The sequence below is a fragment of the Rhinatrema bivittatum genome, chromosome 8, assembly GCF_901001135.1.
Source record: "Rhinatrema bivittatum chromosome 8, aRhiBiv1.1, whole genome shotgun sequence".
Taxonomy (NCBI): domain Eukaryota; kingdom Metazoa; phylum Chordata; class Amphibia; order Gymnophiona; family Rhinatrematidae; genus Rhinatrema; species Rhinatrema bivittatum.
Window position 1 is genome coordinate 31,272,593 of NC_042622.1, and position 24,849 is coordinate 31,297,441.

Here is a 24,849-nt window from a genome sequence, read left to right on the forward strand (position 1 = left end):
AGGAAAAGAATATATTCTTTTCCTCAGGGAACCTGCGAGGATGAAAAGGCAGCAGCAAAGGTTCCCAGAACCAGAGACTACCCCAGGCAAAAGGCACAACAGTTCCTGCAATGTTAAAACATCTCTGCAAAATCCAGCCCCTGTATCCCCAGAACTGCCGAAATTTGCTCCAATGCAGCAGGAATAAGATGAGGAGGGCTCCTGTCTGAGCCCCCCCCCCTTATGAATCCAAAATGGCCACCAAACCCACCGCAGTAGTAATCCTGCAGCAATCCCACCCCCCAAAAACACCAGCTCCAGGCATCCATCTCTCTCCCTCTCCTCCAGGCAGTTTACAAAATCCCCCCCTCCCCCCACCAGCAAGGCCCAATGCATGGTACAACCAGTGCAGAGTGGGAACTTTTTCCTGAGCTCCTGCACCACCATTCTCTGCATTACCCAGATCTCAGAACACAGCCAAAAGCACCAGCAATTATCTGCCCCCAAGTTAAACCAGCTCCAGATACGTACTGCAGCGAAGCTGCCACCAAGGACGGGCTTAAGCTCAAACACTTTTTTCTTGTGTGTTAACTTTTAAGCTTGCCCAGCCATGAACAAGATGAAGGGGGAACAGAGGAAAAATCAATACCCTGGAGGACAGACACTGGAAAAAGAGAGACCAAGACCCACATACTACCAAAGAGAAGAGGGAGGTGGATTGGGGGAAAGAGGTACTTACAGCTCAACTGGGGAAGGGGGTCAGAAGACTTTCACCCAGGAGCGGCTCAACTGGGGAGGGCGTCCAGGACTAGTGACCCCAGGAGCTAGCCAACACTATCACCTTCTAGACTATCTATAAAACCGTGTCTCAGACACAGCACAATATATGTTTGCCTACTTTCTACTGGAGACAGAGAATACTGGCAGGCTGAGTGCAGCATGGTACCCTATATAAAGGATATCATCAGTGAACCTTTAGTTCTCTACCTTCATCTGCTTTCTGGGGAGTATAACCCATGTGTCTGGACTGGTCTGGCTGAATGAGGAGGAATATTCTATTGCTTTTTTAACCTCAGCTGCACTTTGAGCTGAGGATTTCAAAGTATTGCCCACAATGATTCCAAGATCCTTTTCCTGTTTGATAACACCTAATGTGAAACCCAGCATCATGTACGTTTGGTTTGGATTATGTTTCCCTATATGCATCACTTTGCACTAGTCCACATTAAATTTAATCTGCTATTTAGAAACCCAGTCTCATAAGGTCTTCTTGCAATTCCTCACAATCAGCGCCTGGATCTAACAACGTTGAATAAATTTGTCATCTGAGAATTTGATCACTTCACTCATCATTCCCTTTCCCAGATCATTTATAAATATATTAAAAAAACCATACTGGGGCACTCCACTATTTACCTTTTTCTACTGAGAGAAATGATCATTCAGTCCTACTCTCTGTTTCCTATCCTTTAGCCAGTTACTAATCCACAATAGGAAACAGTCTCCTGTCCCATTTCTTTTTAATTTCCTGATTTCTCTCTTAAGAGGGACTTTGTCAGACGCGTTCTGAAAATCCACATTCATTATATCAACCGACTCACCCTTGGTCACATGTTTGTTAACCTCTTCAAAACAATCTAAGTTTTGTAAGGCAAGACTTCTCTGTGCTAAATCCATGTTGGCTCTGGTTCAATCTGTCTATCCAGACGGTCACTAATTTTGTTCTTCGGTATAGTGTCTACCAAACCTGGAAATTTTGAATGTGCTTTTGCACGTAAATCTTTGTGTTATAAAAATGAAACATTAACACTTAGATGGAAAACTCTTGGAACAAAAATCACTAGTTCTTTGCAAGAACAGTACATACATTCAAGAAACAGAAGGTAAAGGGCCCTAATTCAGAATGAGAGAGGAATGAGAACTGTGACAAGATTCAACGTTTTCAATAAATGTATGAAATATTCTGTTGTCACAAAAAGGAAAATTGGTTCTTACCTGCTAATTTTCGTTCCTGAAGTACTATAGATCAGTCCAGACAAGAGGATTTTGCATCCCTACCAGCAGATGGAGGCAGAAAATAAACTTTGAGGCACTGCTATTTATTCAAGAGTGCCACCTGCAGTCCCTCAATATTGACCTGTACCAAAGCCAAACTAAATTGAAACTCAAACTTTCCCCCTCTTTATCAGGGTGAACCAGGTTTGGAGCCCTCTGAACTGGAGACCCATATCACCACCAAGGAAACCAACCAAACCTGGTCATCCTGTAGGTTCTGAATATATACAGACTGAAATCTGATGTGATTTTGTCAACAGTCTTTTGCAGATAAGGGGCTGGGTCTCTGGACTAATCTGTGGTACTTCAGGAATGAAAATTAGCAGGTAAGAACTAATTTTCCTTTCCTGTTCATACTCCAGATCAGTCCAGACAAGTGGGTATACCAAAGCATCCCTAACTTGAGACCCACTCTCAACACATGCTCGCCAAATACTGGCTCACCTGGCACGAACATCCAATCGGTAGTGACGGGAGAAACTGTGCGGTGAAGACCACCATTGCCGCCCTACAGTTCTCCTGTGGTGACACCAGTGACACTCAGCCCAAAAGGCTGCCTGTGCCCTAGTACGGTGCACTCAAAACCCCTCTGGAATCTTCCGACCCTTGCAAAGATAGGCTGAAAAAATAGCTTTCTTCAAACAATGAGCAATTGTGCCCTTAGAAGCTTTACTTCCCTTCTTCGATCCCTCAAACAAGACAAACAGATCTGATTGTTGAAAGCAGTTGGTGACCTTCAGATACTGCAACAGAGCCCAGAGAACATCCAACAAATGCAGCTCCCTCGCCTTTGGAGTTTCCAAAGATCAATTTGGAAACACAGGGAGCTCTACAGTCTGGTTCAGGTGGAAAGAAGAAACCACCTTGGGAAGAAATGAGGGAACAGGATGCAAAGATATCCAGTCAGCCGTTATCCTCAGAAACGGCTCCCTAAAGGACAAAGCCTGTAACTCTGAAATGTGTCTGGCCGAACAGATCATCACCAGAAGGACCACTTTTAGGGTGAAGTCCTTCAGGAGGCCCACAGAGAACCGGAAGTACCAAGTTCAAACTCCATGCCAGACACATCCTGCGTACTGGCAGTCACAAATGCTTGACCCTCTTTAAAAACCGCATCAAATCTGGATGCGCTGCCAAAGGTCTCCTTGCATTTACCTCCGAGACACCCTAAAGCCACCACTTGCACACAAAGGGAGCTGAATGCCAGACCCTTAGACAAACCCTGCTGTAAAAAGGCCAGAATATGAGGGATATCCACCCTCAACGGGTCCAGGCCTTCCTCCTCAGAAACTGTCCACACTCTGACATATGCGATAGGCGTGAATGGCCACCTAACCTGAAGTAACATTGCAATCACTGGCTCCGAGTACCCCTTCAACCTTAAACATCTCCTCTCAAAAGCCATGCCACAAGACAAAAGTGATCCGTCTGATCTGAGAAGATAGGTCCTTGCCACAGCAGCCCCAGCAGATGAGCTAATCTGAGGAACCCATCTACCATGAGATAAATCAGACAGATACAATCACATCCAGCTTTTGCAAGCAATGCACCGCCTCTCGACTGGTTCGGGACACGCAGTGGGATATCATGAAGACCTCTCTCATCGGATGAGAAAATTCTAAGGCGTAGCCTTCTCTTAGCACCTCTAGAACCCACTGGTCCGATGTGATCTTGGTTCACTTTTTGTAGAACAGGGATAACGTCTCTCCTTCAGTTTCCACCAAAGAGTGGACCAGCCCGACTTCATTGCAAGGTCTTCCCTCCTCTGGTCCCCTAACTGGAACCATCCCTGGAAGTCCTGCAGGACTCCTGAGGTCTGCCTCTGCCCAGATACCGCGGTACTCCTGCCAGACTGAAACAATCTCATATCCCGAAAATGGGACCAGGGTGGGAAGGTCTTCTTGACACTTTTCTTATCCTCTGGCAACTTATTTGCTTTGGACTCCCCTAGATGCTTCATCAACTGCTCCAGGTCCTTTCTGAACAGCAGCTTTCCCTTGAAAGGAAAATAACAGCTGTGATTTAGTCTACACATCCATTGACCAATAACATAACCAGAGGAGTCTCCTCGCTGCTACCGCGGAGACCATAGTCCTGGCCAATGTCTGGACCAAGTCATGCAAGGCATCAGTCATATAGGCCACACCAGCCTTCAACCGAGCTGCCTGCTTGTTCGTTCTCCTGAGCCTTCTGCACCCAACACAAACAGGCCCTCTGCATCAGGTTACCACAGATGCCACCTGGAGACTCAAAGGCTGAAATGTCAAACATCCTTTTCAAATGAATTTCCAGCTTGTGGTCTTGGACATCCTTTAGCGCAGCAGACCCTGCCACTGGAATAGTCGTTTTCTTAGTGACCGCTAAGACTGCCAGATCTACCTTCAGCAGCTTCAAGAGCTCTAAGGTGTCCTCCATCAGCAGGTACAACTTTGCCATTGCCCTAAAACCCTTCAAGCTTGCCTCCTGAGTATCTCATTTCCAGTTCACCAGCTTTTTCATCTTCCTGGGCAATGGAAAAGCTTTCAGCGGACCCCGCAGTCCATCCAAAACCGGGTCCACACCCTCATTATCAGAATCTTCCTGGGTAACATTGATCCCCAGCTCTTTCAAGACGTGTGGGATGAGAGACCTCAACGTATCCTTCAGGAACAACTGGACAACCCTCAAGTCATCACCTTCCGTAACTGGTACCTGATCCGGGCCACCCACATCCTTAATTATCCCTGGGTCTCCAACCAAATCGCCCACTGTGAGGTCCTCTTCCGGGTCATCTCCTGGATCACCTCCTGCCACTTGCAGATCGTCTGAATCCTTCAAATCCTTGGAATCACTATCCCCCTCCCATGAGGGATGCATCAGCCCCAGGCGACGAAGCAAGGACCCTGACCCCCCAGCAGGGGCCAACTTAGGCCTCTTCGAGGGATCTGGTAGCTTTGAAGGACAATGTGGCTTCCCCCAGGGCCGCTTCCCTGCTGCTCCTTGCATGGTCAAATAGACCTTGTGGAGAAGCAGTATAAAGTCTCCTGAAAAATTCTCTGGATCCTCATCTGGTTCCCTCGTCCGATCCCCCCCCCCCCCCCAACTCAAAATCCTCCCTCGATAACTACATCATCAGGGAAAGCGCAAGAAGGGAATCCCTGGACCCTGCAGATGTTATTGTTTGCCTGCCACATGCCTCAGTGAAAACTGCTGCACTCTCAGCCCTCCTGTGAGCATCCGCCACCGGCCCTGCTGAGCGAGTGACCCTCCGGCCCCTTGCAGCCTCCATGGAGGTTCCCCTCATCTCCGGAGGCACAGGCACCGCAAAGTGCAGCCACATTAATCTGACTGCGCTGCAAGCCCAACAAGCTCTGCCGCGCTAAGAAGCCGACACCATTGGGCCTACCACATGGGCACACTCGCATGAACCGTGCACTGGAAAAAAAACCTCCTGCCAATGGCCCTAGTTACTGCTTCTGACGAGCCCTGGATCCCCTAGCATCAGGTACTCAAAACAAACTTCTCCCCACTGCGAATGCTGCCCAGCAGCAGCTTCACCCGATCGGCCACTTCCTTTGCCTTTTTTTTTTTTTTTTTTAAAAAGGAGCCACAGCACAGCAAAAAACTATCGCAGGAAAAAACGTGTATAATTTCCTGCTGTTGGCCTTCAGCATGGAGGAGAAGCCCTTCAAGGGACTAAGAGAGCCAGGAACCCTGGCTATCAGGCCCCCGGGATGGAGTGGGCAGAGCCAGTCCAGGGATTACCAACCTGCTGCTCTCCCGGCTCCACCTGAGGGATAGTCCACAAAGGCACTTAACACTTCACAGAGCACTCTTAAGCTGATTTCTGTCTCTGGAAATTCCCTTCCTTTTTTTTCTTTTTTTTTTAAACTATTCTCACTCAGATTGCAGATTTGCACCTCTACCATCTGCTGGAGACAAAGAAATACTGAGGGACTGCAGGTGGCACTCAGAAATGTAACAGTGCCTCAAAGTTTTTTGTTCTCTGCCTCTATCTGCTGGTAGGGATGCAAAACCCACTTGTCTGGACTGATCTGGAATAAGAACAGGAACTATTTATGTAAAAAGAAAGCAGAGTTGCTTACCTGTAACAGGTGTTTTCCCAGGACAGCAGGATGAGTCCTCACATATGGATGGTAGTCCTCACATATGGGTGACATCATCAGATGGAGCCCTGTCAGGGAACACTTTTGTCAAAGTTTCTAGAACTTTGACTGGCACACTGAGCATGCCCAGCATGCCACTAACCCTGCAGCCAGCAGGGGTCCCCCTTCAGTCTCATTTGTAGCAAAAGTACGAGCGAAAAATAAAATAATAAAAACGTAAGCGAACCTAACTCTGCGGGGTGGCGGGCGGGTTTCGTGAGGACTATATCCTGCTGTCCTGGGAGAACACCTGTTACAGGTAAGCAACTCTGCTTTCTCCCTGGACAGGCAGGATGGTAGTCTTCACATATGGGTGAATAGAAAGCTACAGGCTGGGTCAAACATATGAGGCCAAGGAGCACCGAACATGTGCAACAGGCACAACAACTGGGGTGCTGTTGGCAAGGATGAGGCAGCCTGAAATTCACAGCTGGTCAAGGTAGGAGGAGTTGGGTTCCTACACTGGAAACAAATTTCTTAGGCAGACTGGCCAAAGACGGAATCCTGTCGCTCAGCCTTGTCCAAGTAGTAGGGAGCTGCGAAGGTGTGGAGAGAGCTCCATGTCACAGCCTTGCAGATGTTAGCAATCGGTACTGAACGGTAGTGTGCTACTGACGTTGCCATGGCTCTTATTGAGTGTGCCTTCACTCGTCCCTATGGTGGAAGGCCTGCTTGCTGGTAACAGAATGCGATGCAGTCTATCAACCAGTTTGACAGTGTTTGCTTGCCCACCGCATTCCCAAGTTTGTTCTTATCAAAAGAGACAAACAGTTGGGTGGACTTCCTGTGGGCTGTAGTGCGGTCTAAGTAAAACGCAAGAGCATGCTTACAGTCCAAGGTGAGGAGAGCTCGCTCACCTGGGTGAGCGTGAGGTCTTGGAAAGAAAGTGGGCAAGACTATGGATTGATTTAAATGGAAATCAGTTACCACCTTAGGAAGGAATTTAGGGTGAATGTGGAAAACCACCCGGTCATGGAGGAACCTTGCGTAGGGTGAGTAGGTCATAAGGGCCTGTAACTCACTCACTCACTCTGCAAGCAGATGTGATGGCTACTAGGAAAAGAACTTTCCATCTAAGGTATCTGAGTTCACAGGAGTGCAAGAGCTCAAAAGGAGTGTGCATGAGCCGTGCAAGTACGACATTGAGGTCCCATGCCACGACCGGTGGCCGTAGAGGAGGCTTAAGCTGTACTAAGTCTCTCATGAAGTGACTCACCAGGGGTTGAGCAGTTATCGGGGCATCCCCTATTCCTTGATGGTAAGAAGAGATGGCACTAAGGTATACTCACATAGATGATGTCTGGAGACCAGATTCCGAGAGGTGCCAGAGATAATCCAACAGACTTGATGTGGGGCAAGAAAAATGATCCAAGCCCTTTTGTGTGTGCCACAAGGTAAATCTCTTCCATTTAGAGCGGTAGGATTTCTGCTTGGAAGGCTTCCATGAAGCTACTAGAGTTGAGATACGTCATTTGAAAGGTTGAGTGGTTGTAGTATCAGCCTTTCAATATCCAGGCCGTCAGAGATAGGGCTTGGAGGTTCGGCTGGCGTAACTTGCCATGATTGCGTGTTATGAGGTTAGGCGATGTGCCCAGGTGAATGGGGTCCTGGACAGAAAGGTCGCAAAGTATGGGAAACCTAATTTGGCATACGGGGATATGAGAATCATTAAGCCCCGGTCCTGTTGTAGCTTCACGAGAGTTTTGCTTATTAGCGGAATCGGAGGATACGCATAAAGCAGGCCTTTGTTCCAGGGACGGACAAAGTCATCCCTGGCTGGTGTATGCCGGTCCCTGTGAAGAGAACAGAAGCTTTCCACTTTGTGAGCAAAGAGGTTGATGGTTGGATGACCCTGCTGGTGGAAGATTTTGCTCGCAATCAAGGGATCCAGAGACCATTTGTGGGGCTGGAGACGTCGGCTGAAGCGGTCTGCCAGTGCACTCTGTGTGCTCGCTAGATAAGTGGCTCACAGAAGAATGGAATGTGACAGGGCCCAGGCCCAAATCTGTGCTGCTTCCTGGCAAAGCAGATAAGAGCCTGCGCCCCCTTGTTTGTTCAGGTACCACATTGCAACTTGTTGTCTATTTGAATCAGGGCAAATTTGTTGGAGAGGTAATCCTGAAATGCATAAAGGGCGTACCGCATCGCTCGAAGCTCCAGAAAGTTGATTTGATGGGTCGCTTCAGCTTTTGTCCAAGTCCCTTGAGTTTGAAGGCCTTGGACGTGGGATCCCCAACCTAGGTTGGAGGCGTCCATAGTTAAGGTCACCTGAGGAGCCGATTGCTGGAAAGGAAGACCTACTTGTAAGTTGGCTTTGTGTGTCCACCAGGCAAGGGACGGACAAAGCTGGCTGGTTATGTGTACCATGGATGACAGTGGCTGAGTAGCTTGTCACCACTGGGATTTCAGAGTCCATTTGGTCACTCATGGCAAGACATGCCATAGGAGTGACATGGACAGTTGATGCCATGTGGAAGAGCAACCTAAGTAGCTGGCCAGCTGAGGCTCTTTTTCGACGGCGGATAAAGTTGGCAAGGTTGGACAGCGTAATCGCACAGTCGTTGGGTAAAAATGCTCTGGACAGTGTCGTGTCTAGGTCTGCTCCTATAAAGAAGAGAAGATGAGACGGTGTCAATTGGGATTTGGGGTAATTTAGAAATCCCAATGACTTTAGAAACCTTATGGTGAGACCAAGAGAGTCGAGGGCTCCTTGTTTTGTCTGGCTTTTTATGAGCCAGTCACCCAGGTATAGAAAAACGTATATGCCTCTGCTGTGTAACTGCGTAGTCACGACTGCCAGGCGCTTCGTAAAGACTCGAGGCGCCGAGGCTAGGCCGAATGGTAGTACCTTATATTGATAGTGACTGCGGCCCACCACAAATCGCAGATATTTGCGATGAAGAGGGGAGATCGCAATATGGGCATATGCGTCTTGAAGGTCCAGAGAGCAGAGCCAATCTCCTTGTTGAAGTAGAGGAAGCATGGTGCCCAGGGATACCATCCTGAACTGTTCCTTGCGAAGAAATGTATTCAAGGCACGGAGGTCCAGAATAGGCCGGAGGCCGCTTGTTTTTTTTGGAATAAGGAAATATCTGGAGTAGAACCCTTTTCCCTGCTGATTCGGTGGAACCGGTTCCACAGCTCTGACCGACAGAAGGGTTGAGAGCTCTGACTCGTTTTCCTGTGTGGTTGTCCCAACTCCAGGATGGATTGGATGGGAAGTCCAGGGGCATTTTTGAAAAATTTAGACTGTAACCATGGGTTATGAAGGACAGTACCCACTGGCCCGTGGTGATTGGATGCCAATTTGTTGTAAAGTGGCACAGGCAGCCCCATACTGGAATATGGCTGCTGCTCTCTGGGAAAGACTCAAAATCCAGACATGGGGCCAGCTTGTGGAGCTGGCTGTGGTCTAGATGTTCTAGTCTGGCGTGCATGTCCCCTCTGAGGTGCCCGAGTCGGTCATGCACGGGATGCAGGAGGGTAATATCTGCGTGGCCTGTAGAATTGTTTCTTTGGATCTCTATGTGTGGCCCTGCAGGTTACGGAGGGAACATCTGGGGAGACAGTTGACAACTGGCGCAGAGTCTCATGATGGTCCTTTAACAGGGCCACTGTGTCCTCCGGTACAGGGTAGATCTGCCAATTTGTCCTGCACTTCCGGGGTAGGTCTGAGGCCTTAAGTTAGGCCCAGCATCTAGCACTGACTCTGGATGCTGTTTCAAAAGAATCGTAGGCAGCTCTGACTTCATATTTACCTGCTTCCATTTCTTTTTGTAGGATGGAGGACAAGGCTTCTTGTTGTTGCTGTAGTAGTGTCTCCGCAATCTCTTGGACTTGTTTCCAGAGATTTCTATTATATTGGGTCATGTATAGTTGATATGCTGCAATTCGCGATATCAACATGGACCCTTGGAAAATCCTTAGCCCCAAAGCATCCCATGTTTTCTGTTCCTTACCAGGAGGGGCATAAGAATGTGGATGCGTTCGTTTAGCCTTTTTCTGAGCTGATTCCAAAACTCAAAGTGGTGGGGCAGCTGACTCTTTTGAAAACCTGAGGCTTGTTGAACCAGGTAGATAGCATCTATCTTTTCATTGACTGGGGGTACCGTACCTGGATGCTCCCACAGTTGGTGCATGAGGTCCAAAAGAACGTCATGTACCGGTATTGCCATTATTTCTTTTGGAGTATCTACAAATTGTAAGACCTCCAACATTTTATGGCTAGCATCTTCCTCCGTGACCAGTGTAAAAGGTATAGTCTCAGACATCTCTTTAACAAAACTGGCAAAGAAGAGGTCTTCTGGAGGAGATTTTCGCCTTTCCTCCGGCAGTGAAGGCTCAGAGTAGGTCCTCTGATGTCCATGATGAATCATCTGAGGATGCATCATCCTATGGATTATAGGGACTTTCGCCTTCTCCCGGTGGAGCTCCCGATGGAGGAAGCTAGCCAAAGCCGAGAGGGCGGGAAGGCATCGATGGAATCAGCGCTGGCATCGAGGCAGATGAGGTGCGCTTGGTTATCAGTAGCCCCAATGGCCCTGGCATGGGCTCAGGCATCGACGGTTCTCGTGGAGAGACATGGTCAGGAATCTATCCTTCCTCCTCGAAGGAACCCGGTACTAGAATCGGAACCTGCGGAGGCCTCGATGGATGACTCGATGCCAGCATGTCCAGTAGCAGAGTCGTCGATAAGGCACCGATGAGCGTATTGAGGTGCTCGAGGAGCGGTGCCACCATAGAGGGAGCCGGTTCCGGGGCCAGTATGGGGGCTGGCACCGGCGGCGACTGGAAGTCTCGTAAGGCTTTAAGCACTGCCTCTTGGACCATGCGGTCCAATTCCTCCCGGGAAGCCGGCATGGGTGGCACGGTGATCGGGGTAGGAGGCAGGCTAGGCATCACTGGAGCCTCCACAGGGGCCTGTGGAGACTCGGTGCCCAGCACCGGTATCGGCGGGGAATGCCTAGGGGCCCTGGGTCCAGAGGAGTATGGGGGCTCCTCTCCCTGGGCCCTCTTTGCAGGCGGCTTGATGGAAGTTGATGCCGGCACTGGTTGGGGACGCCCATCTGTGCCGGTGTTTCCCCTCTGTGCTCTGTCCAGTCTTTCCCCTGGCACCGAGGATGATGACGCCGATGTCCTCGATGGAGTCCAGTGACTGTCACCCTGTCCACGGTGCTCCTGGCGAATCGTCTCAGAGGTCGATGGACCCTCCGTAGTTGGTGGCGCTTGAAGTGGCGTCGATGGAGCAGTCTGTTTTGAAGCAAACTGCTCCATTTTGTCCAGGCGAGCGCGACGGCTTTTGGGGGTCATTTGTGCACAACTAGGGCATTGATGAACGTTGTACGAGGGGCCTAAGCACAACACACATACTTCATGGGTAAGGACACTCAGGACATTTTCTAAACCTGGTCGTCATGTTAAAATTTGGCAGGTGCGCAGTCTGTGACTGTTGGGCACTGAAGCGGTAAGCCGCCGGGAACCAACCGCAAGAACCAGAAAAAAAACACTTTCCGAGCGTGATGGGGACCACGCTGAGGGATTTTTTGAGAAGATAAACTTCAAATAGTTCCACGAGGAAAGTTGTGAGAAATTTCTCACAGAGCTCCTAAACCGCGAGGCAAGTGCTGTGCGGAAAAAAAAAAGACTGAAGGGGGACCCCTGCTGGCTGCAGAGTTAGTGGCATGCTGGGCATGCTCAGTGTTCCGTGACAGGGCTCCATCTGATGATGTCACCCATATGTGAGGACTACCATCCTGCTTGTCCTGGGAGAAATTCCAGCTTCCCTCCTCCACCCAGTTGCCATTTATAAAGCATTTTCACTATTGCCTAACCCCACCTCCACTCAGCGCTTTAGCCTAAGTGGGAAGTATTTCAGTCGGGAAGCAAAATACATAATAGAAAAACCTTCATCAGTCCGATTTTGAGGACTGGAGAGGTGAGGGAAAGAGCTTTCCATTTACTTGATTTGGAATGTTAAATGAAACATTTCTAGAACAAGAACATTTTCAAGTCAATCTACGATGAAGGAGGACCAGATTATTTAACAAAGTGCAGAATACCTGCTTTAAAAAATCCTTACCTAAAGATCGTGCCTTATGTTTAACAAGGACAAATGGGAGGATAGTGAGGAAATGACAAATTTAATCCTCACTGTAACACACGAACTAGATTTGAACCGTAGTATTAATATAACAAATTCCACAAAATAATCAACCACGTGATATTAAATGCCAACATTATTGAGCCTTTGACAAAACCCTCATTCAAGGGTAAATATACACACACTGTGCCGTGTTTGACAATATTCACTTATAAGAATATGGGATCTATTTGTGGTGAGCAGTTCACTTTATAGATCCCTTATTCTTATAAGTGAATATTGTCAAACACGGCACAGTGCATGTATATTTGCTCTTGAATGAGGGTTTTGTCAAAGGCTCAATAACATTGGCATTTAATATCACGTGGTTGATTATTTTGTGAAATTTAATCCTCAGGCATGTTCATTAGCTGATTGGGTTAGATTTGGCCTGTGAGAGCATGCCACATGGGTACTGGAAGCTTCAGTGCACCATGAGATATTTTTATACTTAAAATACTCAGGACTCAAAACTATGCATTAATAAAAAGTTGAACATTTTAATACAGTAAAGCCAAGGGAGTTAAGGTTTATTTAAGTTTCCCTCATTATTAAGGACAGACATACAGGGAAATTCTACTTCTAAGCTAGATGGCAGAGTGGATTAATGATGGTATGTAACTTTATAAATCAGACAAATTTTAAACCAGTTTGGCTCATCACAAAAGCACTCGAGAATCTCACAACCTTTGTCCTAAAGAGGACAAGACAGGCATTACAGGGGAAGGTGCAGGGACAGCTGCACAGGATGTGCAATCATTGCTGCACCGTACGGAACTTCAGCTACCTATACCAGTCATTTCCATAACTTATAATCCTGGCTGTTTGGAAGAGGGCTAAATAAAAGCAACTAACTTTGGATACAGCACTCTTTGTCCAATACGTTTTTAATACGCAAACCTATTGGAAATTTTGCACTAAAAGCAGCAAAACCATTTAGACTCCACCAGCATGTTTTCTTAGTCCAGCAGCCAGCACCAAGGTGACTATCAGACATTTTCCCCCATTTATCCTAAAGAGCAAAGCAGTAGTAGGAGGTTCTCTACCCCTGCACTAGGGGTAAAAGAGAAAGTCAAATCTGTCAATTTACTGAAACAGCCAGCAAGGGTTCCAATTGTTTTTCTTTTAATCTTAACTGAACATTAGAAACTTGAACACATTCTTTTCACATAGGCCAAACACAAATTTCTGACAGTTACTGACCCGAATCAGCAATTTGGAGGTTTAACAGCAACTCCCTGTTTTAAATGCAACAAAGATAATGCAGAATGTCTAGAAAAATTTTACGAAACATTTTTATGCAGAAAAATTCAGACGGCAAAAATCATAGGTGGCATTAAGTATTTGCAGCATATATAAAAACTTAAGGCCTCAAGTACTTGATTTCCACTGGACACACTTAAAAGCCTGTATGTTTATGAAAAGAATATGAGCTCACCTTCACTATTGATTTTGTTTTCTTTTTGATTCGTGGTTTCATTTTCTCAACTGTGGGTAGAGGTGGCAGTTTCCTCAATTCTTCTAGGACTGTGACAGCAGCATTTTTCTTGGATATCTTCTTGCTCTTCCCCTCTCCCTCCCCCACAAATTCACCAACAGTCACTTTAGTTACAAAACTCTTCATGTGGGGAGGGCCACTCTCCTTAGTAACCTGCTCCACCAGACACGTGGAAAAGAGAAGGAATTAAAAACAGCAAACCAATAACAAAACCAAGAAAAAAAAAAAGCAGCAACTTCTCAAGGTATCCGTTAAGCAATATATGTAAAAGCAAAAAAAAAAAGAGCTGTGCGGTTAGAGTCAGTGACATACATCAGCACAACAGGATGTTCAGTTCATTAAGAAACTATCAATCTAACTGGTTGTATAACTGCTTCAAAATGATCCACACAGTGTTGTAAAAAGCTGAACCAAACAGGTTTTAGCAACCAAAAGCATAAATAACCATCTGCCAGTTGAACTTCTTTTTAATTTGAGCTATAGGATGAAAGTAAAGTACCATCACACATCGGCAGACTTTAGCTGGACAGCCAGCCCACCGTCCAAGACCTGTATTTCCCAAAAGTCGCTTTATAGGGCACAGTTTGTCACATGATTTCTTGTTTTGTTTACCCTTGAAGGTATTTTGCCTTAGAAAATGTATACACACACAGCTGATACAATGGTCTGAAATTCACCATGTGGGATTAACACATGCCTTGTCTTCATTGGAAAATGAACATGCATTGCCACCCAGGTATTTGAAAGGGCAGCAAATAACTTGGGAGGCCAATAACCAGAAAACAAAAGACCCATTAAACCCTTACTGAATAACCTTCCATGCTGGAAGAGGTCAAAGTGTAGAACTCAGACACACCTATAAATGCAGCATCTGAAACTGTTCTATATGCAAGGAGTTCATCTCTACCAATGTTTGGTAGTGTAACAAATTAACTGCACAGGTTTTAGAAAATCATTAATGTTGACGGTATACCTGTCTCAATCCATGGACATCTGTAAAAGGCTTTAAGGGCTAGAAGAATATTTCTTACAATCTGATTTGCTGATGCAAGTTTTTCAGGTGCATAAGGTCCTTCTACGTATAAGCAATTTGGACCTATATTAAGAAAGTGTTTCATTTTGTTTTTTTAAACAAAACTATCCTTCACCTAGCATTTTGGGCTAGTACTTGCCAGGAATTCAAGAGTGCTCCCTTTCTGTCATCCATAGGCCCCATTCTAGGTACTCTAGGTGATGTAAAATAGATTAACTACTTTAAGCATGTTCCAAAGTTACCACTGAAGCAGAAAACACAACAAAATATTGGAGTACAAATTTCAAAATGGTAGTTAAATAAATCATTGTTGAAACATTTAAATGCATAAGATTGCAAAACTAGATTCATAACATGTTGATTGAAACTGTTAAAAATTAAAGATTACTACCATTTTTGTATTTTTGCTTTCACTTATTTTATTTTGGCAGACAAGGATCTTTGTTTAAGGGGATCAGAGGCTCCTGCTGCTTATCCTCGACCAATTCACTGTCTGACATCACAATCCTTTTCAGAACAGATGGCTGTCAAGCAATGAAGGATTTACAACCTCAAGTGTAAATCATGCAGCAAGAGCAGCTTGTTCTTAAAAACACATGTTTATGCAAATGCTTTTACCCAAAACATTCACAATATAACTAAACTGTGCCAAAACATAGCCTTTAATCCTTAAAAGTACTCTTGTTAAGTATTAATGACTCCAATATTCAAATGCATGACAGAATCAGAGCCAAAGATTGCTACCACAGATAATCCCACAATGTTCACCTCCAGGGACAGTTTCTTTTTATAATGCTTTTTATATAAAGAGACTTCACTGCATGTCAATTAAGACTAAAAATACAAACTATACCTCAAAATTCACAGGCAAGTTCCTTTTAAGTGCAATCTCAAACACCTGGCTTATTTCAGATTTGTTGAGATTATCATCTGGCTCTTTTCCATTAACCTTTGAAATAAAATAAGAACAATTTTAAAAAATTAGTTGATAATTTCAAGTTATCCAATATCTGCAGAGCTACAAGGATAATAAAGTTGGCTATTTAATGATTTGCCTCAAGATACAGAATTTAAGAGCTGCATCAAAAGATCAAGATATTACAATGTATTGTATTCAATTTTAATACAACAGACACAAGTGGCTACCTTCAAAGGCAAAAAGAATGTTTAAAAAATGGAGCTATGTCCAAAAGCTTCCCATGAACCAAAAGCTTCAAATATTAAATATTTACATAAAAAGAAAACTATGAAAATTAAGGACTGAATTTTTTTTTTTTTTATTTTCCTGCATTTATCATTTACACTTCAATAGAGATTGATCGATTTTAAAATGAAAGGAAAAGCAATTCTGAAAGAGGCATTTTAGCAATAACATTTTTGATTTGTTAAGGTTTCAAAAGGTTGGTTACACACCCTTTTCCATCACAGTCAATCATACTGTACTAGCAGTACCATAAAACCCAAGTATCTGAATTTAACTTAGAGCAAGCAGCATGCACAGAGGTAGTACAAACTGGCTAGACTGCTCTTTGCACACTTTTCCAAGGATAAGTGCATAACATTAAGGTATCTGTCTGTTTCCATCTGAAAGTTACAATAAAGGGTTACACGATTCAAAAAAGGTTCCAGGTGAAGTTTAATGCAGAAAGTTCCAGCACACTGGCTGGTTATATCTGGGGCTTCTGATTTTAGGTTGTAACCGATAAATCTCAATAAAACACCCCGATGCAAAAAATAAATTAAAAAAAAAAGGTGTGTATTAGATAAACACCAGAAAAACATTACTTCCCCTAGTGCTCTCTCACCCCTTCTTTGCCAACCCTGGATTTGTTTTCTTTTGGTGCCTTTTCCATGCTAATGATGCCCTAGCTCCACAAATCAGACGGAAAAAGGTAACAAAAGTACTTGTGCCACAAAAATACAAATTTTTAGTATCCCTCAAAAAGCACCCTATTAGCTGGAAAAAAATCCCCACCTAAATTTACAATTTATCAACACCTAAAATTAGAAGCCCTAGTTATATTCAGCTACTCAGCAGGTATAGAGTATGTCACAATGAGCAGTTATTACTCTGTACTTTGGGGCATGAGACTGACCCATACGAAGGATATGCAGTGAGGAGGGGTTCTGAGTTACTTCCAATTCCTGGCTTGTCATTCATCTCATTAAGAGTTCATGACACTAGAAAAATAGTAGTATATACTTATGAGAGACCATTTTAAGATCAGCAACTTTCAAATCATATGTTAAGAATGTAAAATGCTGACAATACATTAATACTTAAAATGTAACATTAATATACAATAATACAGGACTGACCAACTCTAGTCCACAAGAGCCAGATATCCACAATGAATATACATGAGATTTGGATACAGTAGTGACAATGCATGAAAATCTCTCACATGCATATTCATTGTGGATATCCAAAAACCTGGCCTATTTGTGACTCTTGAGGACAGGAGTTGGCTGCCCTGTTCATAGTACAATTAGTAAAGTTAGCAAGTCTACTTGCTGTAAATGGGGTTCTCCATAGGCAGGATGAATTAGCCAAGATATGTGGGTGATGCTATCCAACAGCATTGAATGGACCCAAATCTCCAGCTCAGTAAGTTTTACCAAATGAGCATGTGCAGGAGTTCCTGCATATTCACTGTCTCGTGAGCCCCTCAGTTGATTCTAGAGCTTTGTTCTAGCTGGGTAGTCAAATCTCCAGCAGGTGGATGGGCATTCAGCATGCATAATTCATCCTGTCTACAGAGAACTCCATTTACGCTAAGCAAACTGTTTTCTCCATTGGGCTGAATTAGTCATGACATGTGGGGAGTCCCAAGCTGAGGGATGCATAACTGAGTACTTACTAAAAAAGCAACCTGGAACCTGTATATATTCCCTCCCCATGAAGAGTGAACTACTGATTGAACAGACTGCACAAAACTATTTGCCCATTGAGAGATCATCCAGACAGCAAAGGGATGTGAAGGAATGAACTGATGACCAAGCTGCAGCTTTACATAGGTCTTCAATGAACATGGCTCTTACATGAACCACTGAGGTAGCCATGGCTCTTATTTGATAAGCTTTGTCTGCTATATCTGGCTGGCCTCCAGACCACTATGTGCAATTCAGCTCATTAGCCAATTGGACAATGTGTGTCTGGAAACAGCCACTCCCAGTCTGTTAGGAATATAAGAGACAAAAAGTTGAAAGTCCAACAATGTAGTTGAGCTCTAGTCTTCACATAATAAGCTAAGACCCTTTTACAGTCCAGCGAAGTGAGGGCTTTCTCCCCTTTATGTATGAGGTTTAAAAAGAATGTGGGCAAAGCAATGGTTTGACTTAAATGAATTGCAGAAATCACTTTTGGCAGAAACTTAGGGTGCATATGGAGCACCACCCTGTTGTGGAAAAATTGCAGGTACGGAGATTAATGAACCAATGCTTATAGCTCGCTGATTCTTCTAGCCAAAGTGATGGCAACTTGGAATACCATTTTCCAAATAAACTTTAAAGAAGCAGACTCGTAGGAAGGTTTCATCAACTGTGCCAAGACGACGCATGGCACTGGAGAAATTATTTACCTGATAATTTTGTTTTCCTTAGTGTAGACAGATGGAGTCAAGAACAATTGGGTTAATGCTCCCCTGGCAGCAGGTGGAAACGGAGTCAGATTTCAAAGCTGACGTCACCCTACATACACCCCTGAAGTGACCTCAGCCATTCAGTATTCTCTTGAAAAGCCACTGTGGGCATACTATTGAAAAAACATGATTAAAAATGGGTAACCATAACTGTACTCAACCATTCATAAACACTGAACCCCAGTAAGAATACAGATTCCCTGATCTAGGGACTGGATGATGATTTATCCATAATCTCTTGGAATTGATACCCACTCCACGGGCAAATCCTTTTCACCGTTCTTGGGCAGCCGTTGGTGGGATGCCAAGTCCATCTGTCTACACTAAACAAAACAAAATAATCAGGTAAGTATCTCCATTTCCTAGCGTGTAGACAGATGGACTCAGGACCAATGGGATGTACAAAAGCTAATCCTGATGGGGCAGGAGGCTGCCCGCGGTCCGATTAACCCCATCCTTGCAAAGGCTGCGTCCTCTTGGGCCTGTATGTCCAGGCGATAGAACCTGGAGAAGGTGTGCAAGGAGGACCATATCACCGCTCGGCAGATATCGATGGGAGACAGCAGTCTAGCTTCCGCCCATGAGACCGTCTAAGCCCTAGTGGAATGAGCTTTAACCTGAGAAGGTAATGGCTTTTCTGCCTCCACATAGGCTCCCGTGACCACCTCCTTAATCCAGCGAGCTATGGTAGACCGTGAAGCTGGTTCGCCCTGCTTCCTTCCACCATGAAGGACAAACAGGTGATCCATCTTTCGGACTGGTTCTGAAATTTCCAGATACCGCACCAAATGTCTGACATTCAAATAATGGAGGAGGTGATATTTTTACGCATCCTTGTGCTTATCTAGGGATGGCAACAAAATGGACTGATTCAAATGAAACTCCGAGACTACCTTGGGCAAAAGGAATGGAATGGTACGAAGCTGTAACACTCCTGGAGTCATCCAGAGGAATGGTTCCTGACACGACAATGCCTGCAGTTCAGGGAACCAATATGCCGAGCTTATAGCCACCAGGAACACCGTTTTCAAGGTTAATAAATGCAAGGAAAGACTGCGCAATGGCCAAAAGGAGGGCCCTGCCAAAAATTCCAATACTAGATTAAGATTCCACAAGGGAACTGACCACCATAGGGGGTGGCCGGAGGTGCTTCACCCTTTCAAAAAACAGGCAATATTCGGATGGAGCCGACAGGCGGGTTCCGTTCACCTCACCCCTGAAACAGGAGAGATCCGCTACCTGGACCTTTAAGACAATAAGGGCCAAATCTTTATTCAAGCCATCCTGCAAAAATTCCAGAATTAAGAGGGATTTTGACTGCTAGAGGGGGGACACTGTGTTCCTTGCCACCAGGCCTCAAATACTCTCCAGACCCGCACATACGCTAGGAACGTAGAGAACTTCGGCGCACAGAGTAAGGCGGCAAATACAGCTGCAGTATATCTTCGCTTCATCAGGTAAGCCCTCTCAAGGGCCAGAGTGTAAGATAGAATAGAGTCGAATCCTTGTGAAGGGCCGGTCCCTGCTGTAACAGGTTCCTGTGTGGTAGGAGGCACAGGGGGGTCTCCATATGTCCACATACCATGGACGCCTGGGCCAATCTGGAGATACTAGTAGGACTAATCTCCTGTGGTGCTCGATTCTGCGAATGACCCTGCCCAGCAGGGGCCACAAAGGGAAAGCATATAGCAACTCTTCTTCCGGTCAGGTCTGAACGAGAGCATCAATCCCCAGGGACCACTGATCTCTTCTGCGACTGAAGAATCAGGGAACCTTTGCGCTGTGAGATGTGGCCAGCAGGTTGATCAACGGGAGACCCCAGCAATCTATCAGCTGAAAGGTTTTGGCCAACAACACCCACTCTCCTGGATCCAGACTCTCCCTGCTTAGAAAATCTGCTCTGACATTGTCTTTTCCTGTGATGTGGGAGGCTGAGATCATCTGTAGATGTATTTCTGCCCATTCCATAAGGAGATTTATCTCCTGTGACAATTGCTGGCTTTTGGTTCCACCTTGGCGGTTGATGTAGGCTACCGTCGTTGTGTTGTCCAACATTACTTGGACCACTTGACCCTGGAGTCTGTGGCTGAATTGTAGACACGCCAATCTGACTGCCCAGGCTTCCAGGAGGTTGATGTTCCAGAGGGCCTCTTCTTCGATCCAACGTCCCTGGGCCATCAGCTCCTGACAGAGAGCTTCCCAGCCCCGGAGGCTCGCATCTGTGGTGAGGACCATCCAGTTTGGAGAGAACAGGGGTACACCCCTGCTCAGATGAGCTTCCTGCAGCCACTACTGAAGCCGAGAGCATACTCCCATTGGTAAACGGAGACGAACCGAATAGTCTTGAGACTGGGGGTTCCAATGTGACAGTGGTGAGCGTTGAAGTGGTCACATGTGTGCCCTCGCCCATGGCACTACTTCCAGGATTTCCGCCATCAAACAAAGAACTTGGGAGATCATGCTCATCAACCGACGTACTTGGGGACATCAACATCCTTATCCACGTGGTCGGAAGGAAGACCTTTCCCTGCCTGGTGTCGAACCAGACTCCCAGATATTCCAAGGACTGGGTTGGTTTGAGACTGCTTTTGTCCAGGCTTATGACCCAACCAAGTTTCTGAAGCAAGGTGGTCACCCTGTTGGTCACCTGGAGACACTCTTCCACGGACTTGGCCAGATCAACCAGTCTTCCAAGTTCAAGTGCACCAGGATTCCCTCTTTTCTCAATACTGCCGCTATGACCACCATAATCTTGGAAAATATTTGGAGGGTGGTGGCTAGGCCAAAGGGCAGTGCCTGGAACTAATAATGGCGACCCAGTACCGCAAAGTGTGGGAAACGCTGTGGTCTTGATTGGAATATGTAGATAGGCTTTGGATAGGTCCAGGGAGGTTAAAGACTCTCCCAACTGAACGGCCATTATCACGGAGTGTAGGGTTTCCATGCGGAAATAATTCACTCGTAGACGTCTGTTGATGCTCTTGAGGTCCAGGATGGGGGAGATAGGAATCTTTCTTCTTGGGTACAATGAAATAGATGGAATAATGTCCCATATTTTCCTGGGGCGCAGGTACCGGGATTATAGTCTTCATCCTGAAAAGCCTTAAAACAGTAGTCTCCACTGCCTGCTTCTTGTGCTGGGAGTGGCAAGGAGACTTTACGAATATGTCCCGAGGAGAGCTGTGAAATTCCAGTACATATCCTTCTCATATGACATCCATTTCCCATTTGTCCAAAGTGATATCGACCCACTGCTGGTAGAAGAGGGACAATCAACCCCCTATCTCAACCTGCCCCGGTTTATCCTGAACTCAGGTTCGACTACGAAAGGACTGAGACCTCCCCATAGGGCCGCGACCTCTGAAATGTCGAGTTTCTGTACGGGCGAAAGCGTTGAGAGCCCCGGGATCGACCCCTCATAGGCAAGGTGCACTGTAACTGCTTTCTCTTATCTTCTGGAAGCCGGGAACTTTTCCAATTCGCTTCCAAAAAGGAGTGATCCTTTAAAGGGCATCTTTGTAAGATTTGCCTAGGAGGTTGCGTCTGCTGACCAATTCCGTAGCCATAGCTGTCTTCTGGCCACCACCACTGAGGCCACGCCTCTGGCCGAAGTACAGACTAGATCTGAGCCCGTGTCAGCTAAAAAGGCAGTGGATTCCATAACCGCCCTGGAATTCCCCCCCAAGTTATCCACCTCCTAAGAGAGGAGTAGACACGAACAAACTACCAGGGCACAACAAGAAGCAATCTGTAAGGTCATTGCTACTGCGTCAAAGGCCTGTTTAAGAATGGACTCCATCTATCTACTGTGTGCATTCTTCAAGGCCGCTCCTCCCTCCACTGGGATAGTTGTTCACTTAGAGACAGCACAGACCAGTGCATCCACTTTAGGGAAACGCAAACACACTAACTACTGGATCCAGTGAGTATAGAGCTAACACTCGTCCCCCTTTAAAACTTGCTTCTGGGGCATCCCATTCCAGGTCAATCACAGAAACATAGAAATGATGGCAGAAGAAAACCAAACGGCCCATCCAGTCTGCCCAGCTAGCTTTCACACTTGTTTTGTTTCTCATACTTCTGTTACTCTTGGCCCTTAGTAACTTTTTGGTTCCAATTCCCTTCCATCCCCGCCATTAATGTAGAGAGCAGTGCTGGAATTGCATTTAAATTAAGTATCTAGCTTGATTGGTTAGGGGTAGTAACTTCCTCATTAACAGGCAGATACAGTAAAGCGCGGCCGCAGTTACCCTGCTTCTAACCCACTTTGTACCCACAATTTGGCCGCGTAAGTCCAACCCGCGATTCACTATCCCTTTTAACCCATCCTTACCGCTTCTTTAAATCAACGGGTAAACCTTTCCGCCCGCGGCATGTATATATGTAAACGATCGGATTAGCTATTCCCTCCCATACAGTAACGTGCGCCCCGATTATCGCCTTTTTAACCTGCAGTTTTGCCGCGTGTTTAACCTGCTAATTTACCGCTTACCCTTACCCCTGCGTTAGTGTGGAGCGTCAGGTCAGAGAGACGAAATTTCACGAGCAAACGACCCCCTCACCCCCCGGGACAAGACCTTTAGAGGAGCCAGCATTGGGCAAACTTTCCCCCAGCCCCCGCTCACCTGCCCTGGTCGCATCCATGGGTGCTGGTCTCCCGTGCGGGTGCGCTGACAGCTCCGGAGCAGAAAGGAAGGACCTGTTGTTTCCAAGCATAACCTAAACTCTTGCCTGCCCAACCTAAAATCCAACGCACCGGGAAAGCCACTCTTCAGATCGCGACTAATCCCATTACTGGAAGGATGAAAGATTTTTTTTAAGCGTCCCAGTTCCTCTCTCCGCTATATCAATGCATTCTCCTTTCCACTGCAATGCGAACAGTATTCTGAAAAATAACTTTCAAACCCATGGTGGTGGAGTAACAGGATCGGGCAAACTTTCCCCCAGCCCCCGCTCACCTGCCCTGGCCGCATCCATGGGTGCTGGTCTCCGAAGCAGCCCCAGTCCTCTCTCCCCTCCTCCCGGGAGCAGCCGGCGGCGAGAGCGGCTTCAGTAGCCCAGCGCGGATCAGGCGCTCCCCATGCGAGGCGGCTTCCAGCAGCCCACGCCGGCGAGGGTGCATGAACGCACGCCGTGACCTGAGCGCCCGGCTGGATGTCAGAGGTCACGGCGTGTGCTCATTCACCATCGCCGGTGAGGGCTGCTGGAAGCCGTCTCGCATGGGGAGCACCCGATCCGCCCCGGGCTGCTGAAGCCGCTCTCGCCGCCGGCTGCCCCTGGGACAAGGGGGGAGAGGACTGGGGCTGCTCCGGAGACCTGCACCCATGGACGCGGCCAGGGCAGGTGAGCGGGGGCTGGGGGAAAGTTTGCCCGATCCTGTGGAGTGCAGGTTTTATCAAGCACAACAATGCTCGACCACCCTGGGTTTGAAAGTTATTTTTCAGAATACTGTTCGCATTGCAGTGGAAAGGAGAATGCATCGACATAGCGGAGAGAGGAACTGGGACGCTTACAAAAAATCTTTCGTCCTTCCGATCTGAAGAGTGGCTTTCCCGGTGCTTTGGATTTTAGGTTGGGCAGGCAAGAGTTTAGGTTATGCTTGGAAACAACAGGTCCTTCCTAATACGTTTTTCTTTTGGTCTGATTTAATTGTATTTTTTCCCCTAGGGGAATTGTCTTGCTAAATCATGACCCTTGCTGTTAATGGCCTGCTGATACTTCTCTGATCCTTTTCTTTTGCTTAAAGTTGGAATCCACTTCCTGGTACCTGTCATTTGAAATGACATTTGAAATGACAGGTACCAGCGCACCCAGGATACTGTATAGGCGCTGTATAGCGCTCTATACAGTAAAATGGATTGCACTTCATGGACATTTCTTGGACGTGGCTTGCATTTGCGTGCCATTTAAATACTGTATCGAGCGGTATGTGATCCGAACTGTGCGTGCGGCAACCGAGGATGCGCACGGCACTGCCGCACTCTTTCTACCGCGTCCTTACTGTATCGGCCTGTAAGCAAGCTACTCCCACGCTTGTTTACCCAGCCTGTGCAATTCAGTCAATATAAATCCACTTTTCTCCTTCCCCCCTGCAGTTGAAGCAGAGAGCTATGCTGGATATGCATTGACAGTGAAGTATCAGGCTTAATTGAATCGGGGTAGTAACCGCCGTAACAAGCAAGCTACACCCATGCTTATTTGTTTACCCATACTATGTAATTCAGTCCTTGTTGGTGTTGTCTGAATATAAATCATCTTTTCTTCATTTCCCCCCTGTCGTTGAAGCAGAGAGCTACGCTGGATGGCTTCCAGTTGTGGAAAAATAGCAAGAGGCTTTCCGAGGGAAATCAGAATGGGAT

The 24,849-nt window shown here is 46.4% G+C and overlaps 1 protein-coding gene across 3 annotated transcripts in view; it reads right to left on the reverse strand.

Annotated features, from left to right (window-relative positions):
* The window catches only part of STAU1 (staufen double-stranded RNA binding protein 1), a 191,496-nt gene that overhangs the window by 61,525 nt on the left and 105,122 nt on the right, over positions 1-24,849 (reverse strand). For all 3 annotated transcript variants that reach the window (XM_029611241.1, XM_029611239.1, XM_029611238.1), the window contains 2 exons: positions 15,703-15,798; positions 13,757-13,969 (listed from right to left, as the gene is read on the reverse strand). In XM_029611241.1, coding sequence (XP_029467101.1) covers positions 13,757-13,969; positions 15,703-15,798 — 309 coding nt within the window. The remainder of the gene's footprint in view (positions 1-13,756; positions 13,970-15,702; positions 15,799-24,849) is intronic.